Genomic DNA, 17,328 nt, shown 5'->3' on the forward strand with positions numbered 1-17,328 from the left:
AAACATGCATTTTGTGTTGGTTGATTAAATAGTATACAAACAGTCTACCTGTATGTTATTCAACAGCTGACTTCAGTAAAAAGAGTATCATTTAAATTATACTGATATGTTAACAGAACAAGATATGTGTAAGGCACCTCATGGTAAAAAAGGCATCCCCGTGGAAGAGCCCCAGAACAGAAATCAAAATGGGAAGAGAAAAGAAGAAAGTGGAGACAGAATAGGAGGAGGGGGACATCTAAAATGTTTGAGATCAGTTTATGAGGTTGAGTGAGGCTATAGTGAGAAGCTGTTTGTTGAAATCTCCGGGTGGGCATATTAGATCCATGGGGTCGAGGTTTTAAGGAATCTCCCATGAGTGTCTGAGATGATGCTGGACAGTTTTTCATTTATTAGGAAGAAGTCAAGGCGACGATGAATTTCTGTAAAGGATACAAACTGCTGTTTCCAGGCTTTCGCTGTGGTTTGTTTGGCCGCCAATAGTACATGAGTGGCTAGCTTAAACTGATGTTTAGACATGCCCAGAGGTTTAAGTGTAAAAGAGTGTACCAAGGGTATCTCGGAAAGGGCCAAGTGAATAATGATTTGGAGTAGTTTGAGAACCTTTGACCAAAATCAAGAAAGCATAGGGCAGGTCAATCATATGTGTAGAACATCGACTGGTGCGTTACAGCCTCAGAAGCAAATATTAGGGGCTGATAGGTGAAGAGATGCTAAGCGGGATGGGACAAGATACCATCTTGTCACCATTTTGAAGGCCGTTTCCATAGTTAGGATATTGATGGAGCATGAGGTCAGAGTTAGCCATACTGTATCTGTGACCAGCATGCATGGTCTTTAGTGTCCTTAAGGTCTCTTTCTCATTTAGAAACGTAAGCGTGATTGTTGGGGTTCTGTAGGTTAGTTAATTGTGAGTACACAATAAAGATGAGTTTAGGAGAGAGGTGACATATGTGTTCAAATAAGGATAATTGTGTGGTCGTGTCTTTGTTGGTAAAGACTGAATTTACCCAATGTTTGATCTGTAGATATCAGAAAAGTTCAGTAGAGGGGGCTTGATGTTTGTCCTTTATTTCTGCCTAAGTGTAAACCGAGTGATCTATGAGAAATTAATACATACAGTGGAAATTGTGGGAGATCAACCAATGGAATGTGGTTGGGGATTCGAGGCCGGGTGGAAACAGTGTTGCCTACGAGGGGGAGGAGTGGTAGGTTAGGGGAAATGAGGCCCCTGGTTTATTTTGTGGAGTAAATATACGCAATAAGTGGGCCATAAGAGGACTGATAGAGGTGGGTCTGGATTTCGGGGGGGGGGGGGGGGCATAATACCGAAGAGAGGGAGATCAGGTGGCATGAGGGTGCTTCTAAAGTTACCCATATGAGAGCTTGTTGTGCTGCATACAATGAGGTTAAAGGTGTGATGTAGTACTTAGAGAAGTTAGGGACTCCCAAACCCCCCCTGTTTCTGGTGTGTACGCATAGTATATTTAGTGACCAAGATCTTTTATTGGCCCAAATAAAGCATAAAACGTGATTTTGAAAAGGTTTTCAGGGAGTAGGAGGGAATTGGGACCGGGAGAGTGCAAAATAAGTATAGAAGTTTGGGAAGGATAGTCATTTTCACTGCATTTATTTTATCCATTCGCAAGAGAGGTTGGTGGGACCAAGCTGTAAGTAGAGTTTTGAGGGAACGGAAAGTTGAGATATAATTGGCTTCATAGAGAGTGTAATAAGGGTTTGTAAGATTAATCCCTAAGTATTGTAGATGCGCAGGGGGCCAAGTAAAGTTGTAGCTTTGTTTTAACAAATGTACGTCTGCTGTGGAGATAGGGACATTAAGGGCTGAAGATTTTTCTTCGTTTACTATTAGGCCCGAGATGTTGGAGAATCTGCTTAGAATGGAGAAGAGGATAGGTAATAAGGTGTGCGGTTGGGTCAGAGTCAGAAGTAGATCGTCAGCAAATGCTCTAAAAGTTTGATGAGCAAATGTGACCCCTTTGATATCCGGGTTGGTTCTTATGAGATGAAGTAAGGGTTACAGGACTAAAACAAAAAGTATCGGAGAAAGATGGCAACCCTGGCATGTTCCTCTGTGAATAGAAATGGGGGGGTATTGTTTCGTAGAGATAACAGACTGGGGCGGAAGGTCCACAATAGAGAGCCTTCACCCAGGATATAAAGATAGGTGTAAAACCCCATTTTTATAGAGCATAGTACATGTGAGTCAAATGCTTTGTGTATATCTAGGCTTAGAATCATGCCAGGAGATTTGTGTTGTTGTAGCAGGTAGATTAGGTAACCTTATGATTATTGTCTGAAGCCTGTCGGAGGGGGACAAAGCCCCCATTGATCTTTGATTGGGACTGTAATTTCAACTACTTTGAGCAATCCTCCAGCAATGCCAAATTGTGTTCCATGTTACAGACAGCAAAAATACATACCTTACCCACCAATCCTTCAGTTGTAGCACTTACAAAAACATTAAATAGAAAAGGTCCCTGTACAGACCATTGTGGTTCACCACTAGTGACTGTTCTCTGTTTATCGATGTTCCTATACATTTTCTATATTCCAACAATTATGTTACAATAATTGTGTAAACTTGTGTAGTGGGTTTCTAAGTGCTGCAAAGGTTAGTATATGAATCTGTACAGTAACACCTCATTTATGTTTGTTTGTTTATTTGTGTTTTTTTTTAGACTTTTCTAAGAATAGGCTGACAGAAGTGCCAGTTGAAGTCTGCCATTTTGTGTCTCTAGAAGCACTCAACTTATACCACAATTGTATCAAAATTATTCCTGAGACATTAGCAAATCTACGGATGTTAACTTACCTAAATATAAGGTACATTTGTTTTATTAATAATACAGTTTTCCAAACTGCAGCATACAAACCTTGTTGCTATCAAACCCATGCTCTGCATTAATTGAGATAACGTAATATTTAAGTGATTCAAACTCACATTTTGCCTGCTTATTGTTCCATATTATTGTATTACTTGCATATCTGTTCATGGGATATGGAAGCTGCCATTAGTGAGAATGTCAATGTCCTGGCTGTTATGTTGACCCTTTTGCTTTCATAGTTTGAATTACTGTCCCAAAACAAGTATGCAATTAAAGTAGAATTAAAGGCAATTTTTTTGTATTTTGGATAGAGTAAGGGAGGGTTTATAACTCTTGAAAGTGTTTGTCACATTGGGGAGATCTTCTCTTACTTTTTGTCCTATTGCAAAACAGTGAGTGAGATGAAATCCCTCCACAGTGAGGAAATCCTAATTGTCACCAGAAAAGGAACAGAGGGGAAAGTCTCCAATGGAGGAACTAGCTCTGCTGACCCTGGTGACAACCCAAAATTTGGGATTTTGGTTAAATCTCCTTATCAGGGAAATATACAACAATAAAAATAAAACAGTTGTTCTAATCCCTCTCCACATTAAAACGAATACAACGTTATGTCTGTAGTTTTACTTGAAATTGGTTCTAAAGTAAAAAAAAAAATGTTTTAACTTAATGCATTTCATGCATTAAGGTAAAAATTAAAACTTCCCACTACCTGCTCCCCCTGCCATCCCTAACACTTCCTTTTCTCACAGGAGATGCCCAGAGCAGTGGAGCCTTCTGTGAGGAAGGAATGAGGAGGGGGGGGGGGGGGGTGTTGCCGAGCCACAGTGCACTGAATATGTCTGTGGATGCACACAGCCCGGCTCAGCAGCATACCTGTACGGGTGCACCTTCAGCACACAGCTGTGTGCTGAGGGGGCACCTGCAGGAAAGAAGGACCACAAATTGCTGATGGAGGACTCCATAAGAAGAGTTATTAGACTTTAAAAGATAAGTTCACTTAAAAAAAATAATAAATGTGCATTTTTTTTTTGAGCCTGGAAAGATCGCTGGTGACATGCAGCACTCCTGCAGATTGTCAGTGTAAGCTTACTGCTCGTACCTCATATGGGCAGGCAGTTTTACACTGACAGGAAGAATCAATGAACTACCACAGCACTCAATGGTAGTTCACTAAGAACTACAAGCTGACATCTGCAAAGGCTGTCATTACTTGTAGTTTCCCATTCACAGATCTCTGTGAATGAATGATGTGGCCAGGTGGGGGGGAGCCCCGCAAGCCACGTTCATTCTAAATTGTGACAGCTAGCTGTCACAATGCGAGGTGCCGGGTGCCAGTGCTACTGTAAAATGTTACATGTTACACCCTTAATATGGGTATAAAATGTTATGGAAGGTGAACTTATTTAAAATTTTTGACTTTTCTGATTTCAATACTTGTGCTGGCCAGTAACTCAGGAAGTACTGAAGCCACTGGGTCAGTAGAACAGCACATTTGTACTATCTTTTTAAAAAATGGTTCAGCAATGGCAGTCAAAAGATTTCTCTCATGACTGGTTTAATAAGCTAAGTTAGCCTCATAGAGAATGCCCTTTCAGTTGAGACTGGAATCATAATTTGCATTGAGAGAGGGGACAGTAAAATAAAGTTATTGTGCACTACTCAACAGAGCCTTCATATGAGTTGAGCAAAAAGGGCTGTTATCATGTATATATACTGTAGATTTACAAACTAAAACATTTTCTAATCTGAAAGGGTATGTCAAGGTGAAATTAAGAATAAAAAACAAAAAAAAGAGTACATTTCTGCATGCATGTTTCCCGTCTTGTATCACCTCTTCTCGCTGTCTGTATGCAGCCTGACAGCGGGTTGGCCTTAACAGTGAGATGCTGCATATATGCTTACCAGAATGCAAACAATGCTGTGCCAAGAGCGCGTACCCTGGCACTGTTAATGGGGGGTAATAGGAAGCTCCTGGTCTCTACTTGCGATTGGAAGCTTTCCTATCATATGACTGCTGGGACAGCCAATCACGGTGGTCACATGACCAAAATGCCCACCTCTGCCTCCCGGCCTCTGAAACCTCTTAAAAGGCCAGGAGGCACCAGCAGGAAGGGGTTAAAGACACTGCAAGTACAGAAAAATACCTGTCGATCTTCCAGAATGTCTCAACTTCTCCCAGTATCAGATCTCTACAGCTTAAAGGCTAATCATTCTGTAATCCAAGACAAGAACTAGAAGGGCACTTTGAGATAACACGGGAGGTGTGCAGTTCAATACAGGAGGGCTTTGTACAACAAGCTAATTGTCTCCTCTGAATAAACAGGCAGCACATGCAGTACTTAGCATAAATGAGTACACCCCAACAGATTTGTCAGAAAACCTTAAGTCCCCGGTCACACTGGGTGCAAATTCGCATGCGATTTGCATGCTATACGGCTTGCAAATCGCATAGCAAGTTGCACCTTATTCTTCGCAATTACAGCGGTCATATCGAGGTGGTTCTGATTTCTAAAGTAGTGCATGCACTACTTTTGGTGTGATTTGCATAGACATCTGTGTCAGATGTCTTGCAAATCGCACCTCAAATCAGCATGTCGGGATCAGTGTGACTGGGTGTTACTTTCCTTTCAGAATTAACATTTTCTGTGGGGCACTATACTACAAAATACTCCCACAAATGCGGGCCATTGATTGCAAACAAGATTTGTTAATGTGCACGCACAAAAAAGTATTTTTCCTAACAAATTCAAGACCATGTTGCAAAATTGAATACACCCCAATGAAAGTCTTAGAAGCAAAACTATATTTTAGACAACAAAATCCTAATTAACAAGAATTCAACTATAGGTGAGTCTAATTATTCATTAAACAGGTGTCCAGCAGTTGATTATAAAAGGACATTATTTAACAAAGAAAACCCCTTCCCATTTCATGCTGTCAGCAATGGCACCACATGGAAAAGAAATGTCACAAGGCCTGAGAAAGAAAATAATTTCTGTACACAAGAAAGGTAAAGGTTACAAGAAGATCAGAAAAGTTTTTTATTCAAAAAAATTTAGAAAAAGTGATACAAAAATTTAACAAAGATGGAACTGCAACCATCTCACAGAGATGTGCAGGCTGTCCACAGACGTTAACACCTCGGCAGGGGCATCTTCTGATGAGAAGGGTTGAAGAAAATTGCCATGCAAGTTCACTACAGTTATTTAAAGACGTAGAAAGCCAAACTGGGGTGATTCTTTCCCGTGTCGCAATACGGCATACACTGCAGAGGAATGGCATGTATGGGTGTCGTCCACCAAGGAAGCCTCTCCTAAAGCCCAAGCACAAAAAAGCCTGCCTAGAATTTGCCAGGGCCCATGCTTAAAAAGAAAAAGACTACTGGTACTCTCGAGTGATGAGAGCAAGATAAATGTTTTTGGAATTGATGGCTTCAAAACTGTATGGCATCGCAAAAGTGAGGAGTACAAAGAAAAATGCATGGTGCCTACAGTGAAACATGGTGCTGGTCGTGCCCTTTTGTGGGGCTGCATGAGTGTTGATAGTGTCAGGGAGGCACATTTCATTGATGGTATCATGAATTCAAAGATGTACTGCTCTATATTGAAAGAGAAGATGCTACGGCATCACTCTGTGCCCTTGGTTGTTGTGCACTTTTCCAACATGACAATGATCCAAAACATACATCTAAGGCTACTGTTTAATTTCTGAAGAAGAACAGTGGCCAAGTATGCCTCCTGATCTGAATCCAATCAATCACCTATGGAGAATTGTGAAGAGACGAGTTGAGCATCACTCTCCACCCAGCATCAAAGCTCTAAAAGAAGTTTTTCTTGAAGAATGGAAAAAGATAGATGTTCCAATATGTCACCAACTTGTTCATTCCATGGCTAGAAGACTTGGTGCTGTCCTTACAAATCATGGAGGTCATACAAAATTCTATATGTACTAATTTTTGTTGTGGGGTGTATTCATTTTTGCAACAAGTAACTTGAGCAAAACTGAAGGTTTGTAATCTAAGTTATAATAATTTTACTTTCATGTAATGAGCTAAACAAATGTTCTATAAAACTCAGTTTTGTCAAAATTTTGGAAATTGTTCTTGTGTTTAATGAAATATTGATTAAAACCTTACTTTTCAAAAGGGGTGTACTCATTTATGCTGAGCACTGTATACGTGTTCAGTCAGCCTTTCTCCTAGCAGCAGGCTCTAACATACAAGAGAGAGAGTGAAAGAGAGTGACAGAAAGTCCTTGAGGCTCCATCAGCTTATATAAACTATTGCAAAAAGTATTGAGACACCCCTCCAAATCATTGGGTTCAGGTGTTCCAATCACCTCCATGGCCACAGATGTATAAACTCAAGCACCTAAGCATGCAGACTGCTTCTACAAACATTTGTGAAAGAATGGGTCGCTCTTGGGAGCTCAGTGAATTCAAGTGTAGTACCATAATAGGTTGCCATCTGTGCAATAAGTCCATCCATGAAATTTCCTTTCTACTAAATATTCCATGGTCAATTGTTAGTGGTATTGTTGTTACAATACCACTAACAATTGACCATGGAATATTTAGTAGAAAAGAAATGTGAAAGTGAAAGCAACTGGGAATAGCAACACAGCCACAAAATGGTAGGCCACGTAAAATGATAGAGCTGGGTCAGCACAGTACGCAGAAGTCGCCAACTGTATGCAGAGTCAATAGCTAAAGACTTGATGTGACCTTCAGATTAGCACAACAACAGTACGTAGAGAGCTTCATGGAATGGGTTTCCATGGCAGAGCAGCTGCATCTATTACATCACCAAGTGCAATGCAAAGCGTCAGATGCAGTGGTGTAAAGCATGCCGCCACTGGACTCTAGAGCAGTGGAGAAGTGTTCTGTGGAGTGACGAATCACGCTTCTCTGTCTGGCAATCCAATGAATGTGTCTGGGTTTGGCGGTTGCCAGGAGAACGGTACTTGCCTGACTGCATTGTGCTAAGTGTAAAGTTTGGTGGAGGGGGGATTATGGTGTGGGGTGTTTCATAGGGGTTGGGCTTGGTCCCTTAGTTCCAGTGAAGGGAACTCTCAAGGCGTCAGCATACCAAGACATTTTGGACAATTTTATGCTCCCAACTTTATGGGAACAGTTTGGGGATGACCCCTTCCTGTTCCAAGGTGACTGCGCACCAGTGCACAAAGCAAGTTCCATAAACACAGGGGTGAGTGGGTTTGGGGTGGAGGAACTTGACTGTCTTGCACCTCAACCTGATAGAACACCTGTGGAATGAATTAGAGTGGAGACAGCGAGCCCAGCCTTCTCATCCGACCTCACAAATGCACTCCTGTAAGAATGGTCAAACATTCCCATAGATACACTCCTAAACTTTGTGGACAGCCTTTCCAGAAGAGTTGAAGCTGTTATAGCTGCAAAGGGTGGGCCAACTCAAATTGAACCCTACGAACTAAGACTGAGATGCCATTAAAGTTTATGTGTGTGTAATGGCAGGCGTCCCAATACTTTTGGCAATATAGTGCATTGTATATGTAGCATATGTTAGTATATTCTCATTTAGCACCGTTACAGTCATTCAGTGGTTAAGAATTTGATGCTGTGTATTTGTTGGAATTCTCTCATAACAGAGTTCTGTTCCTCAGCTTTTTTTCTTAGGCATTCGTATTCCTCCCACACAGCCATTTTTTTGCTATACACAGAGATCTGGCTGTGAGCTGCCTCTTTACACAGCTCTCACTTGGACGTTGTTCAGCTGCACTTCTGACAACACAGAAGATCACTAAGAAATGTGCAGCTCTTTTTAAATGCCTCTGTGAATCACTTAAGAAAATTATAGCTTGGCTCTACTGAATTGTATTTTTTCTTTTTTTCAGTCGAAATCAGCTCTCATCGTTGCCAGCCTGCATATGTGGTCTTCCTCTTAAAGTCTTAATTGCAAGTAATAATAAGATTGGGTTTCTGCCAGAGGAAATAGGTCAACTGCAGCAGTTAATGGAGCTGGTATGTCACTAAATTTAATATTTTCTATTTCTCACTTTCATATTTAGGGGTGTTGTATCCCCAGGCTAATGTGTGGGATGTAAGGTAAGCCAAATTTATCAGTCCCTCTGGGGAGAACTTGAACTTTAGCTAATGAATTGAAAATTGGTACCTTCTTTTGAAAGAAAACAGAAGTCTGGAAGGGAATTTAGATGAGAGACCTTTTAGAAAATCACTTAGAGAAAGAGATTTATGGGTAATGAAAGGCTGATGTGACGGCACAGGGATTTGTTTGTGGGATATTATTATAATGATCAAGGCCCTAAAGGAGAATTGGCAAAATTGGAACAATGGCACCTTGCAATCATGTAGGAGGCTACCAGCAGTGCCAGGTGCACTTGGACAGTCTTGGTGATAACATGGTGTTCACCATTATTATTATTTATTATTATTATACAGTATTTATAAAGCGCCAATAGTTCGCTCAGCGCTGTACATTACAAAGGGGGACAGAACATGTGACAGAACAATACCAATACAATGCAAAACATGAGGGGATCGAGGGCCCTGCTCTTTCGAACCATGACAAGACTTCTAATTTAATAAGTCATAGCAACCACTTTTGTTGTGGTAAACTTTAGCATACTGTTGGTATACAGTATATTTTATAAAGTAAAGTACTCTGGACACACACACACACACTTAAAACAGGCATCATAATAGGGATGAGTAAGAAAGTATCAAGCTGCATGTAGAATAGCTGCATTCTACAACCCCCAAAATGTCTGTTATTGTAAACTAGAGATGAATAGCACAGAACTTAATATGTTCAGAGTGGGGACACATTTCACTTCTCCCAAAGATGGACTAGTCAGGATAAGGCAGTTTACACAAGCTGCCAACAAGCATGCAGGAACTGCTGGGATTTCGTATTAGAAAGCCACTAATGCTCTGAAGACTGAATACCATGGTTGAAAAGAATGATAACTTTTATCTGTAAAACAACTTTTATACAAAAAAGAAATATAAAGCATCAGTTCAAAACTTATAAAAATAGGTGGATTAATTAGAATATGGCTGCAATTTTTCTTGATCTACCTGACCTTGGCTTGGTTTTCCACTTCTTAATAGGTAATTTAACCGTACTGATTGGCATATTCAAGGCTTTGGACATCTTTATATGTCCTTTTCCATCTTTCTAAAGTTCCATGACCTTTTTACGCAGGACTTTTGACAGTTCTTTTCTGATCCCCATGGCTCAGTATCTAGCCTAGTCAGTGCTTCCACGTAAGAGCTAACAAATTCATTGACTATTTATACACTGACACTAATTGCAATTTAAAAAGCCACAGATGTGGGACATTAACCTCTAATTGGCATTTTAACCCGTGTGTGTCACCTTGTGTGTCTGTACCAAGGCCAAACATTCCAGGGTATGTAAACTTTTGATCATGGCCATTTGGGTGATTTCTGTTATCATTATGAGTTAAAAGGGAGCCAAACAACTATTTGATAATAAATGGCTTCATATGATCATCATCCTTCAATAAAAGAGCATTTTTTGACATGATCAGTCATATTTTCAATATCAATGCCAAAATTTCACAATTTCTGCCAGGGTATGTATATTTTTGAGCACAACTGTACTAGCATCAGCAGATCCCGATGAAGTCCTGTGGGTGTAACACGTGAACGGGGCTTGGAGCAAAGACATCATCACCCTAGGAAGTTTGGTTTTGCAATTCTTAAATACAGCAAATCACAATTCTTTTTGCTATAATAAGGCCACTACAAGATGTATTTCAATTGGTTGGTTATTGCACTTAAGAATTAGCATTTTTGAAGCTGAACTGTTTACAAACAGCTAAATACACTTTTGTAAAATATATATATGTACTGTACAGTATATTGTCGTACCTACCAAAATTTCTGCAATTCTGTGCAACATCACTGTTAGACAGCATAGCCTACAGGAAGTCAGTGACTTAACTTTTCTGCACTGCAGTTAAGCAACATTGGGTGATCATCAGTCCTTTTCAGCATGCTGATTGGATAGTGAGGTCTGAAGACCTGTGCTCAAGCCTTTTGTAAGCATGTTCAGGAATGGAGGCTCTAACTGGCTTAGACTTTGACTCTCCGACTCTCAGAATAAGTCATAGGCCTCATTCACATGGCCGTAAAAAAGACAAAAAAAAAAAGTAGTTACCACCATTTATATTTACAGATCTGAACGCAACATAATTGATTTCAATGGAAACATTCACACCGGTGTGTAAAAATTCACTGCGTTCAGATCCATAACCAAAAATCTGCATCTGAGGGCATACATATACACGTATTTCATTGAGAAAAATTATACTTTTTACGCATTTTAAAACAAATCCGTTTACTGATCATTTATGCAGGAACTTTTGTTCCTTGCCTAATGATAAGTACATTTTTTATGGCCATGTGAATATTTATGTTTATGAGTTAAAAAAAAAATTCAGGTTTTGCCTAGAGTTGGATTCAATGATTTTTAATGCATAGATATAACAGAAATACTTGGTGTTATGTGAATATCTAGTTCAGCTTTAAAAATACTCTTTATTAAATAAGGTTGAATGACCTCTGTACCCTGGGAAAGCATTACAGTTAGCTATAGTGACAAGATAAAGAATTGCAATATGGTGTGATTGGGGGGGAGAAGAGACTCTTGTTATTTTGGGGACAAAGTAATATTATTTCCCCAGGCGCTGATAATAACAGTAATACCATAGAAAATATTAGGCCATTTTTTATTTTGCTTGGGAGAGCCAGAGGCATAATCAGCACATACTTACGTTAAATCATACTATAGGCAGCATATGGTCAGAGTCCTATATAGCAGATGTGTCCTCTAATAGCCTCAACACGCATCTGTGATTATAGAACCTTTCAAATGTACTTCTGATTGTATATTATGTTACTTAGCTGTAGTTTTTGCAAATGGTCATTAGTAGTTGAACAGTCAAGCATATTGTATTACACTATGACAGTTTTCTGATAAAGCAAAGAAGAAACTTCAGAACTTGGCTGTGCTATATCACATCTCCTATAGCATGTAATGTAAAGCTACAAAGATAATTAACCTTAAAATTAATCACAAATTCAACAGGCAATGATTGAACTTCTAGTTATATGTTTAAAAAACATTCTGTACATAATGAAATGCTTCCTATGTTTATATACAAACACACCACATACATTTTTTTTGTCAGCCTGACATCCCTCTGGTACAGGGATTTGATGTATAAAAACACTTCTGTATGGTTAATCTGCACTACAATTGGCAATCCTTTCCACCATTGGATAGTATTTAAAGTGTCATTAAACCCACATCATAAAAAACTATCAATAAATGCTGTATTACATGCTGTTCATATTTACTCAGTCACTATGGGATTAGTTTTCTCTTTTCTGCAAAAAACTTGGCTGATCCTGCTTTTCTCCATTTCCCCTTCTGTCCACGTCCCCAATGCAGTTGGGGATTTGCAGTTGATTTTGCAGAACAGTGTTGGTAGCTACTGCACATGCTCAGCTTTCAGTGAGTTTCTATGCTGAGCATTTCCTCTCTATCATGTCTGAGCTTCCCATGTATTTATAGAGTCACACATGTGGGCATATACACAGTGGTAAATGACAGCCCACTCTCTCCTTCCCTCGTCCAACATGCACACTAACCAGCTAAACACAGTAGGGCTGGAGGGGCCTGACACAGCCTGTGACTGGCAGAATTCCACCCACACCATGTTATTGTCACAAAATGACAAACCTTTAGATTCAAAAATAAATTTGTCTGATAAATTAAAACTGTTTATTGATATTAATTATTTATTTTTGCTATGGATCCCAACGACTGTTTTTTTTAATTTTGAATATGTGACCAGCAGTAGAGGACTAGAAGCTTCCTCTGCTTTTGTTTCCCCGCAGAAAGGCTGAGAAAGAGCTGGGTCATGTGACAATCTATATATCACTTAGGGAAAAGGTAGTCAGATTTTTTTATTTACAATAGTTATATAGGCATAATCCACATACAGAAATAGAGGGCACAATTAAAATGTGTGTGTTTAATATCACTTTAAGTAATCATATACTTGGAAAAATATGGAGTTTACTTTTGCTTACCTCTTCTAAAATACTGGTTATCTTGCTGTAATACTAATTTATTGGTTTCAGTACTTTCTAAATAATGAATCCAGACACATTCAGGCATTTAGCATTTCCTAAGGAGAGGTCAGTATTAGTAACTCATTGCTCTTAATACAGGTTTCCTCTAAAAGGAATAACCATAATAAAATGCATAGAGTATATAGGTCAAAGCTGGGAAATTGACTATGAACTCTATTTTGGCCATTATTCTGTTATATTTTAAGTTTTTTTTCTAAATTGAAAATCTTATGAAAACACTTTGGAAAATGATGGTAGTCTAACAAAGGTTTGATAAATTTCGTAAACCAAAAAAAAACAGGCTTCTTAAATTTTTATAAACATCTCCATATAAAATGTTATGATAAAATAGAATAAAAAAGATACATTATACATTACTGTGGTACTTTTTAACATTGTAAATAGATGTTTTTCATCTTCTTAACCTTGCTGTATTCACTGCCTTCACGACAGTGAGGAAAAAGGGAGGGAGTGATGATCTTGTAAGCACATCTGAAACTAAATGTATGGCATGTGATTTTATAGGACATCAGCTGCAATGAAATAACATCTTTGCCACAGCAAATAGGCCTTCTGAAGTCTCTGCGAGAATTAAACGTAAGAAGAAATTATTTAAAAGTTCTACCTCAAGGTCAGTGTTAAAGAAAGAGATTTGTCATTTTATATGTGCTTATATAGAACTAATTAATTTGTATAAATGGGAATGAGTAATAATACCAATCTGAGCAAATTTATTATTTATTGAAGCATGCGATGTAAAAGAAAATGACCATCAATATCCACAGTTACATTTCAGGCAGGACACATATTTACTGTGGCACCTTAAAGCCTCAGACATAGAAAGTTGGACCAAGATGCTGAGATAAGCCTGTGTGTAAGGAATTGTAATGATTATTCTCTCATTGCATTGATATCTTGCTTACAAATGTAAAAATGTGAAAACATTAAGCTTCTTATTACCACAGACTTGATTTGGTGATGTGTGGCAAGAATAAGAGAAGAGGAAATTGTGGTTAGAGTTGATATACAGTACTGTGAAAAGGTTTTAGGTAGGTGTGAAAAATGCTGTCAATTACAAAGGCTTTCAGAAATAGAAATGTTAAGTTTATTTTTTATTAATTAGCAAAATAGAAAGTAAATGAACAGAACATAAATCAAATCACTATTTGGAGTGACCATCCTTTGCCTTCTAAACAGCATCAGTTCTTCTAGGTACACATGCACACTGTTCTTGAAGGAACTCAGCAGGTAGGTTGTTCCAAACATCTTGGAGAACTAACCACAAATCTTCTGTCGCTGTAGGCTGCCTCAAATCCTTCTGTCTCTTCATGTAATCCCAGACAGACTCGATGATGTTGTGATCAGAGGTCTGTGGGGGGCCAAACCATCACTTCCAGGACTACTTGTTCTTCTTTACACTGAGGATAGTTCTTAATAACCTTAGCTGTATGTTTGGGGTGGTTGTCCTGCTGCAGAATAAATTTGAGGCCAATCACAAGCCTTCCTAAATGTATTGAATGATGGATACGTATATGCCTGTATTTCTCAGCCTTGAGGGCACCAATGATCCTGACCAAATCTCCAACTCCATCTGCAGAAATGCAGCCCCAAACTTGCCAGGACCCTTCATCATGCTTCACTGTTGCCTGCAGACACTCATTGTACTGCTCTTTGCTCCTTTGGTGAACAAACTGCCTCCTGCTACAGCCAAATATTTAAAATTGTGACTCATCCGTTCAGAGCACCTGCTGCCATTTTTCGGCATCTTAGTTCCTATATTTCTTACATAGTTGAGTTGCCTAGCTATGTTTCTACATTGGAGGTACGGCTTTTCGGCTTCAGTTCTTCCATGAAGACCACTTATGGCCAGATGTGGCCAGATGTCTCCAGACAGTAGATGGGTGTACCTGGGTCACACTGGTTTCTGCCAGTTTTGTGCTGATGGCACTGCTGGACATCTTCCAGTGTCGAAGGGAAGTAAACATGATGTATCTTTCATCTGCTTCATTAAGTTGATTAAGTTCATAAGACCTTGCTGATGCAGTATAACTACTTTGTGTCTTGTTGCTGTGCTCAGTCGTGCCTTGGTGTATGACCTGTGACATGAAACTGTCTTCCACAACCTCACCTTAGTAACAGAGCTTGGCTGTTTATCAACTATTTCAAGTCTCCTACACAGTTGTTTCTGTTTCACTTAAAAGAGAAGTAGGGATTTTTTAAATATATTTATACATTTTATTAATACATATATTTTTATATATTCATACTTACCTTGGTGGATGCAGCATTGGAGCAATGCTGCATCTGTCCCCCGCTGGCTCTAAGGGTGAGAACTCATCGATCACATGATTGCTGATCACTGAGTTCTCGCAGCCACTCTGTGCAGACAATGGGACTGTCAGTCACTGCTCTGTTCTCTGCCCCCCCCCCCCGCCCCGTGGAGTGCTGGGCTGTGGAGACGGAGAGAGTTGGTGGCTTAGGCTGTCAGTGCTTCGCTGAGAGGTTGAGCCAGGTGCCGCTCCAGACTGTGGGGTGGATCCCGACTTTGAAGTCAGGATCTTTCCCCAGCCTGGACTGGCTGAATGACGTCAGTCAACAACAGACTTCAGTCCACTGTCAGCTGAAAATGGGTCACAGGAGTGCAGAACGAACTGCACTCCTGTGATCCACAGGAGAAGTATAGCCAAAAAAGCTTTGGCTGTACTTATCCTTTAATTACCTACATATGAAATTGATGATCATTAGCACCCTGGTTGGTATAATTGGTTAATCATACACCTAACTCTAATCCTACAAAATTCCTGAAAGGAATTACTTTACCGCATTTCTTCAGTACAGTGTGTGTGTATATACAGTATCTCACAGAAGTGAGTACACCCCTCACATTTTTGTAAACATTTTATTATATCTTTTCATGTGACAACACTGAAGAAATGACACTTTGCTACAATGTAAAGTAGTGAGTGTACAGCTTGTATAATAGTGTAAAATTGCTGTCCCATCAAAATAACTCAACACACAGCCATTTATGTATAAACCACTGGCAACAAAAGTGTTGCTTTTGCCATGCTTTGTGCTGGCTTCGATCCTTTGCTTCTATTCCTATATACAAGTCAAAAAAATTGCTTCTCAAATGCATCCCAAACTAATCTCAAATGCAAGATTTTTTTTCCCTGAAAGCACAATGTTTGATTTGCTTCTGAGTCTGATGCCATGTACAATAATTCTAAAATTGACAACACAGTGCAATGCAGTAGGGGCTCATTTGCTAACAGTGTTAGTTTGAATTCCGCTGTGCAGAAAATGCAAATATAAAGATTTGTTTAGGTACTTATGCTACTTACATTTTATACTGTAGAATGTATTAAATGTTTTATTTTTGTGATTTCAGTGAATGCGTAACTAGAGTAAATTCTGATGTTCAGCTATCAGCTTTAATTAATTGTACTGTTTAAAAGTCCTTGGTGACATTACATGAACTGATCACTTTAGCCATTGTGTTCTCAATTCTAGAAGAAACTTGATCAAGAAACCCCCAGGTAAAATTTTAGACAGTTGATACAATACAGATGTTTACAACCTAGGACAGGGGTAGGAAACCTTAAAGAGATGGAGATCTACCTGAACAACATGGAAGAAGTCAGAGGTCACCAGGTCACATTGTCACCCAGTGTTGCAATCACATGCATTGCACTGCAATCATGGGTTTAAATAAGGAGGTGAGGAGGCAACATATTGTCTCCTCACCACCTGTCAAACACACTAAAATTGCTTTTCAGAGTTCACTTGTGAATGAGCCCTTAGTTGCATTCGGTAGCGACACCCTAAGGACTCGTTAACACATAAAGTTGGGGGGGTGGTTAAGTTTAGTCATACTTCTACTGCCCCCAGTTCCTACCCCCTTTAGCAGCTGAGGCAGCAGCCAAAGGTGTACACATACCGCAACAGACATTAAGCCCCCTTTTGCTTTTGGTGGGTGCAACCGCCTGCCAATTGCGACCCATTCAAGTAAATGGGACCACTCTGCAAGCGCCCCACAACTGCATTCGTCTGTGGGATCCAAGGGTTAAAAGCAGGTGGTGAGAAAGCAACACAATGCTGCCTGCATAACCCCTTGTTTGCTTTACTTCACAAGGTTGCAGGGCACTTGAAGAGCGGCTTCATTCACTTGAATGGGTCATGCTTGGCAGGTGCTACACCCACCAACCATGACAGGGCGTATAACTCCTGCTGCAGCTGTGACTTGTACACCCCTGACTACTGCAGCTAAAACAGGTGCGGTTGGAAGAGGGCGGTAAAAATATGGTTTAACTATGGG

At 39.6% G+C, this 17,328-nt stretch overlaps 1 protein-coding gene across 6 annotated transcripts in view; it reads left to right on the forward strand.

Annotated features, from left to right (window-relative positions):
* Positions 1 to 17,328, forward strand: part of LRCH1 (leucine rich repeats and calponin homology domain containing 1) — a 276,984-nt gene that overhangs the window by 148,466 nt on the left and 111,190 nt on the right. For all 6 annotated transcript variants that reach the window (XM_089678955.1, XM_089678975.1, XM_089678963.1 and 3 more), the window contains exons 2-4: positions 2,700 to 2,844; positions 8,717 to 8,843; positions 13,536 to 13,641. In XM_089678955.1, coding sequence (XP_089535081.1) covers positions 2,700 to 2,844; positions 8,717 to 8,843; positions 13,536 to 13,641 — 378 coding nt within the window. The remainder of the gene's footprint in view (positions 1 to 2,699; positions 2,845 to 8,716; positions 8,844 to 13,535; positions 13,642 to 17,328) is intronic.

The sequence above is a fragment of the Staurois parvus genome, unplaced genomic scaffold (genome assembly GCF_062004578.1).
Source record: "Staurois parvus isolate SC_StPar_1 unplaced genomic scaffold, SC_StPar_1.0 ptg000017l, whole genome shotgun sequence".
NCBI lineage: Eukaryota > Metazoa > Chordata > Amphibia > Anura > Ranidae > Staurois > Staurois parvus.